This window comes from Pteropus alecto, unplaced genomic scaffold, assembly GCF_000325575.1.
Source record: "Pteropus alecto unplaced genomic scaffold, ASM32557v1 scaffold103, whole genome shotgun sequence".
Taxonomy (NCBI): Eukaryota; Metazoa; Chordata; class Mammalia; order Chiroptera; family Pteropodidae; genus Pteropus; species Pteropus alecto.
The window spans coordinates 11,124,748-11,132,580 of NW_006436288.1; the positions used below are offsets into that span (position 1 = coordinate 11,124,748).

General features: G+C 35.1%; 1 protein-coding gene and 1 pseudogene across 1 annotated transcript in view; one reads left to right on the plus strand and one right to left on the minus strand.

Annotated features, from left to right (window-relative positions):
- SMCO2 (single-pass membrane protein with coiled-coil domains 2) overlaps positions 1-2,450 on the plus strand; it is a 20,071-nt gene extending 17,621 nt beyond the window's left edge. Inside the window, exon 8 of the mRNA XM_006912707.1 lies at positions 2,252-2,450. Coding sequence (XP_006912769.1) covers positions 2,252-2,450 — 199 coding nt within the window. The remainder of the gene's footprint in view (positions 1-2,251) is intronic.
- Positions 2,451-7,433: 4,983 nt separating this feature from the next.
- LOC112480378 lies at positions 7,434-7,552 on the minus strand (annotated as a pseudogene).
- Positions 7,553-7,833: the final 281 nt, after the last annotated feature.

Consider the following 7,833-nt stretch of genomic DNA (forward strand, 5'->3'; position numbering starts at 1 on the left):
TAAATTGTATGGCAAGTGAATTATATCTTCAAAAACAAACAGATAAATAAATGAATGCCTTTTTATTATTAATTTTTTTTTATGGGCAGATTATAACCCAGCTGATTTGTTCACCTTTCATCAACCATTATATCTTAGCTAAAATTGCCTAAGATTTTTGACCAATCTCTTGTCAGAGAACTGGAAATGTACTAGTTCCATTAAGAATATTTATACATTATTTTTTTCAAGAGGTTTATCTTGCAGACTTAGTCAATTATTATGTATCAATTTTGCTATTTTTAGCTCCAGAGGGTGGCCTCTTTGTATTATCCCCATAATATCCCTATTTCTTTATAGTTTTTCCTTATGTATTCACCACAAATAATGTGGACGTTTAGAAAAGATTAAAGACTTTATGCATGTCAAAGTTTGAAAAATAAATAGCTAAAAAAATCAAAAAAAAATAAATATAGCATTCAAATATCAAAAGAATGTTTTTATTCTTTATAGAAGATAAATTCAAAATGAAAAAATTATTAATAAAACTAAATTTTGGTTCTGTACAGCTAATATAAAAACAATTTATTCTGATTTAGCAACTATGATGTTTTCCTAAGAAAAATGTGTGAGCCTTTTAAGATAAATATTATACATGCTCTTTTATTTGCTTAATAACAGAAAATTTAAAAAAAATCTTTGTTACAACATATTGACTTGTAACTAAAAATCAAATGATTCAGTAGTGTCAAAAATAAGACTGAATCTAACCACACCTAGAATTTTCACTGTAATTTAGCAACTATGATGTTTTCCTAAGAAAAATGTGTGAGCCTTTTAAGATAAATATTATACATGCTCTTTTATTTGCTTAATAACAGAAAATTTAAAAAAAATCTTTGTTACAACATATTGACTTGTAACTAAAAATCAAATGATTCAGTAGTGTCAAAAATAAGACTGAATCTAACCACACCTAGAATTTTCACTGTAGGAAAGAAAAAATTGAAAGGCACACTCTAAACCAAAAAGAAAAAAAAACACTAAAACAAAATTGAAAAAAAAGAATGAATGAAAGGAAGAAAAGAAGGAAATAAAAAAGTATTATATAATATGTTATATAATAATTTTTATTATATTAAAGGGGGTTTATAATTTTTTCATTTCTTTGTTTTCTAAATTATCTGTAATTTAGAAAATTTGTTTTTCTCTTAAAAATGAATCTTAAAATGTGTCTCTTTAAAAATGTTCCAGTTTAGCATTTTTAAAGATGACTCATTTTGGAATTTAGGAAGAATAGTGTTTATTTACTAGGTATGTTTTGGGTAAGTCACATTTTTCTTTTCATAAGAGAGAACAAATCTGGATTTAGTGCTTCTTGAGGGCACTTCATTTTAGCAACCCTCAAAGCCTCTTCCTAATAGAGTATTTCAAGAACACTGGCTCTTTAATAAATGTGTCCAGTAGAAGCAATTATTTGTACAACTACTAATAGATAGCTAGTGGTGATAATGCCGAGAAACTTAGCTTATGTTTATAGAATCCACTGAGTTGGGTCACAAAATAGATTCATAGTTAGCTTTAACTATGCTCTAGATTTTCTCTTCTGAAGTGTATTATAGACAGTAATTAACTTCAAGCAACTGGATTATCTGTGACTTTTCTTTTCTTCTTGGTGTTTTTCTGGATTTCCAGATCTTCTACCCTAATCACGTATTGCATTCATAGTTAGAAAATAATAATGCCAGGACTTAAAAGCAAATAAATTAAGTCTATCATAGGTATAGCCTAGAAGAAGGAGTCCTCAAAGATTTGAAAAAGCCTATATTACTTTATAAAGGCAAGTCTGATGCCAGAACAAAACTGGTGTAGAGAGAACTGAATTCCATTTGTCACATTGTATTTTGTGTCCTGAGGATAAACTAACTGCCTGTGCCTTCATTTCCCCCTAGACAGGCACCATATACCTCACAAGTAAGGTAAAAATGACAATAATCTGGTAGACTGTGAGAAGAACATTTCAAAGGAAACTCACAATATTGAGGGTGTCATTGTTTCAGGGCTATAGAATCGTAGAATTCCAATGCCAGCCCTGGGATGATCTTAATAGGTCATCTGCTCTAAGCTCCTTCTTTTGCAGATGTCAACTAAAGTCAAGAGAAGTTCTGTCACTTACTTGAAGTTATAGAGCTACCTGGGTAAAGAAACCAGGAGCCACATCAATATGGTTTTCTTCTGAATTATTTAACACAGATGTTTTCTTTCCTTGTAGGAAACGTGCACTGAGGATTTTCATCATGTTTTATGTCCTCACCATTACTGGTCTTTCATGTTATATACTGTTTTTTGATGCTACATTTATCTTTGAAAGAGTGCTCCCTACAATGCTTGGGCGCCGTGGAATGTGGGAACTACGGGAAATTATCACGCCTTTCTTGAATTTAGAAGTGGAAGACTTGTTACCCTCCTAAAGATCCAGAAGTTGCTGTTACCCTATTGACTTTCTCTCCAATAAAATTCTGGCTGTTCTTGTATTACGGTGCTTAACTTATTTTGAAAATGTTATAGGGTGTTTTGCAAAAGATGTTGTAATTATGTGGAAATTAGTTGATCACAGACAGAAAACATGAAAACAGTTTATGTTTATCCTTATAACTCACAATGACTTCTTGCATCATTTTACACATTGTTTAAAATATTTACTTCAAACCACCAGTCTCTCTCCTCACTCAATCCAGAGGACATTGAGACTATCATATATTAGTTTACTTGGTTATTTCTCTCATTTTACTTCTGATGTCTCGGAAGAAAAAGCACAGAATTCCTCTCAGTCATTTCCAATTTTACTTCAATTGGATTGAGGCCATATTTTGGGTGTAGTGGACATTCGTTGGCTTTGTTCCCTAACATTTATTTATCTTTTTTTGTGATAGCACCCTAATTTTACTTTGAAAGAACTATCTTTCCCCAGTGAGCATGATTGTAGGTGGTCTTTCAGTCAATGTCCCTTGTTTTCCTCTTAACAAGAGATGAGAATATGCTGAATCAAACATTCCCCAAGAATGAGAATTTTGAGAATCATACAAAGAAGGGAAATAATTGGAATGTCAATTCTGTGAACTAGCGCATATCTTTTTCTGCTTAAGTTGGCAGAGTTGGTTCTGCTGCTTATAATAGTAATAATAATAATAATAATTAATAATAATAGTAATAAATGTCTAATTGATATAGCAGTTTTGAATGCCAGATTGGAGCATTTTCATCTCTAACTTTTTAGATAATGAGGAAATAGTAAACTTTATTTGCAGTATGAAAAACAATTATAATTGAACTATGCAAAATTAATAGAACCATAAAGGATAAATTGGAGTAGGAGGGCAGATGGAGTATGAGAGATCAGTGGTTCAGGTGAGCTAAAGAGGTGGAAATGGGAATGAAAAGGAGATGATGGGTGAAGTAGATATTGTTAAGGTGGATTTTATATTTGGGTGTATAATGGATGCGTGGGGTTGGACGGGTGGTGACGGGAGGTTATGGAACACGGTCTCAATTCTCCTCATATTTGAATGGATCTTGAAGGACAGATAATATTTTCAAGGTAGAGATGAAGAAAAGGTATTTTAGAGAAAAGACACATCATGAATTAAACAAGAGCCATAAATAAAAGGCAGTCAGAAAAGTTGGTAGAGCATATTGCTCAACATACCAGTTTGTACATTCCTTAAAAACAACCACTACACTTTATTTATTTTTGTGGTCTTTGGAACAGTGATTCCCAAATATTGCTCCATTGATGGTATGCATCAGAATCACTTGGAGAGCTCTATACATTAGTGATTTCCAATCCCTACTCCAGATACTTAGATTCGGAAAAGTTAACGTGGGGTTCAGGAAATTTATTTTTAAAAATCTCCCCAGCTGAATAGAATACAAATTCAAATTTGGGAACCATATCTTGGTACACTTTAGAACAACACTGTACACATAGTAGGTACTCAATAAATACTTGTTGAAGTAAATTAAATTATGTGTTCTTATCTTTGTGACCTCCTTATCACATCATCCAGTGCTACATTCAGTTTTTGTTCAATAATTTCCATCATAGTCGTTTTTCAAGAGCCCCCATTTTCTTAGTCCCTTGAAGTCATCTCCAACTCCTTAACTATCTTTTTGTTTTAACATTTTGGAAAACACTGGGTTCTTCCAATTCTTCCACAGCAATTTTCCCCAGACCACCCCCATTTTTTGTATTTATAATATTTCCATTCTGGTAGGCCTTTATCATACAAATAAATGTATTACTGCTGAGAAAAGCCAGCCTAATGTTTTAACTTTTCATTGACTGCTATTTACACATACAACTTTAAAAAAGAATCAACTCCAAATGCCACTTTTATCCTGATATTCTATAGCCAGAAAACTATATCAGTTGCTAGAAATGTGAAATATGCTTGTGAGTGGTTCTCAAGCTGTGATGTTTAACAGAATTCCACAAAGAGACATTTAATTATAATTATATATTTGTCCTCCAGAAATTCTGAATCTGTAGATCTAGGATGAATCTCTAATTAATCTTTTATTCGAATAGTTTTCCCTAATTCTTAGGACTCAAAGTTTAAGAGCTATCATGCTATGCTATGGGCAAAAGCTACCTGGAATTAAAAATTGACTGAGATCCCATGCAACGTTAATCAAGAAGTGACTAACTTTTGGGGAGGAGGGGGGGAGGCTGGAGATGGGCGAGGGAATTTCCAGGACACACAGAAAGGGAAAAAGCCAAAAGCTTTAGGAACAATGAGTAATATATTCAAAGGTCTTGTGATAGTGAGAGGATATGCTGACAGATTTTAAAAAGTCACAGTTAGACTGACTTACTGATGAAGGAACTATTCAGACCAAAGTAGATAGAACTTGGTATACATTTTTGATAATCTTTATGTAAATTCTCATTGCTGGATACAGTATCAGCTAATTTATTTGTAAAACCAAAAAAAAAGAGGTATTGAGTTTAAGTAGTTCAAAAAAAGCTAAAAGTCTTACAGTAATCATATAAACCTAGTGATGAAATAAGGTAGGGAACTAGACTTTTTTAAAGAATAAATTAATATTTTATTAATTTTCAAGATCTGTTTTATTAGGATTTTAACTAAAACAGAAAAATTTTCCCTGAGGGATAAATATCTTTAAAGTAGGAACAATACTATTTTCACATCGGGTTTTTTTTTTTTTTTTTTTTCAGTTTGTCACTATCCCAAGCTGGAAGGCTGGATATCACAATGTTCTACTCTACTGAAAGAGGGAAACATTTAGAAAAGTACTGCAATATTAAGCTAATATAAATGTCTACATGTGGTAATTCAGTTAACTGCTTCGGTTGGTTGGGTCTCATTTCAGATCTTTTAAATGCCATATTCAATTGAGTCAATGCCTATGCTCAAAGTCACTTACTAAAAATGTCAGAATCACTTTTCAAATATGGTCTTAATTTTGGACTAGGAGGAAAGAAAACGAGTAGTCCCAAAATCTCCATTTGTCATATCTTTTTTTTTTTTTTTTTTGAGTGAAGACAACTATGATGTAGTGAAAAGAGCTTTAAACTTGGATTAAAAGTTGAGTAAAAATAATCTGCCGTTACATTTTTTTTGGTGGTGGTGGTGGTGGGGTTATCTAATCCCCCTCCCTCCCAGGGCATCCGAGCACTCTTCCCCAGCTGCCCAGAGTGTTGGCTGCTGAGAGTTCACAGAGAGGATCCTCCCTTGGACTTGCCTTTGCTTAAAGAGACCTGTATAACCTAAAATTACTCTCCTTTCCCAAGGGTAACCTGCATTCATGATTGATCTAGGCCAGGGTACCTTTCTGAAGGGCTATCCCAGACTCAGAGATCCCCATGGGATTGGTTAAGTGCAAGTACGTCGCAACTTCTCCCTATGTTTTACGCACTATGTTAAGCACTTCACATATCTTTTTTGTTTAACCCTCACAATAACGTTATAAAGCAGGTATTGTTGTTATTCCCATTTTTATACATGAAGTAATCAAGGCACAGATTGGATAAGGAGCTTGTTCATTGTTTCACTATAAATGGTAGAGTCGGGATTTGAATCTAGATCTTTCTGGCTGTACTTCCTGTGGCCTTTTCATGTGCCACACAGCCTCCCAAAATTGGATTGCAAGCTCTGTGAGAGCAGGAACAGTGCCATATTAAGGCCTATATATTTAGCATCTAGTACATCACATAGATAGCAGGTGCTCAAAAAATATTCATTAATAAATCAATGAACTAACATTTATTAAGTGCCAAGTGCAGCTTCCACCAGTGCTTAAGCTTTCAGAGACACCACCTGCCACATTGCCCTTCTCTGGCATCACCTCTGCCATTGATCACTACTTCCAGGAGACAGACATATTTATGTACAGGCCATTAACATAGGCTTGGAATGGCCAATGGCCCACTTTTTACCCAAACTGTATGTGAGGCACCAGCGCCAAGCTACTGCAGGGGCTACAATCCTTTCTGTTTCCTCTACTTTGTCTACTCCCCAAACTGAATCCTCTCTAGAAGCTAAAGACATTTTGAAGTCCAGTTACTTCTGCTAATGCTCACGCCTCTCTGCACCAGGGAGTTTGGTTGACCCTCCCTGTCTCACTTTCCGGGCATGAAGCCCACAATGCCTGTCCCAATCTGGAAACTTGTGTTCCCTGTAGCTTCTGGCTGGTGAACTAGCCACATGCTCAAAAACCAGATTTAGTCCTGTGATTTTTTCCCCCTCTTTGGAAGAGCTTTCGCTACATGTGATTGATAAGTGAGCAAAGCAAATGATTGCATTACCTTGTTTAAAAGTAGAGGTTTCACAGTTGGGATGCTTTTGTCTGTAACAATATGTCAAAATAATATTGGCTTAAAGCATAAGGATATTTATTACTTTATGTAATGAAATATGTGCATCGAGGGTTGTTCCAGGGTTGGTTAATTAAACAGCTCAATGATGTCAGCCAGTACTTTGAATCACCTTATCTTTTATTCTCTTGGCTCTACTCATGGTCCCAAGATGGTTACTGTTGCTCCAAATGTCTTCATGTGACACAACATGCAACAGAAGAAAAGAAGGGGTGAGGGGATCTTTCCCAGAAGCTCCCAGCAGACTTCCTCTTGGGAACCATTGGCCAGACTAGATTACAGGCCACCAGAAGCTAATTACTGTTTGTGACCTGCCACCCTCCCCACTCCCCTGTACTTGTGAGCCAAAGCACAACGAACACTCACCCTGCCCAGCTGTCACCAATGAACTCTCTTCTTCAAAAGAAATTGGGTACCCAGCATACCTCGTTTGATTGTGCTTCGCTTTATTGCACTTCCTGCATGAGGTTTTTTTTTTAGGCGAGGCAACCCTTGGTTGACCTCACAGATTGCAAGGAATTTGTCAGCTTACAATCCTTAATTTTTTTATTTTTTATGCCTACAGCACCTGGTCTTCCTTGGTGGTCTCCCATCCAAGTACTAACCAGGCCAGATCCTGCTGGGCTTCCGAGATCAGACAGGATTGGGCTTGTTCAGGGTGGCATGGCGGTAGACCCTGCATGAGTTTTTTACAAGTTGAAGGCAAGATCTTTCACCAGCAAAAAGATTGCAGCTCACTTTATTGAGACACTCTCTGTATTACAGTGGTCTGAAACCGAACCTGCAATACCTCTAAGGTATGCCTGTATATGCAAAAGGTAACATTTATCTCTGGGATTGCAAGTGGTTTTTCTTCCTCAGAAAATTTTATTTAATGAACATGTGTTACTTTAAAAGAAAACATTTTATTTTAAAATAATTTCAAACAGAAAATTTGTAATAGAACGAGGAACTCC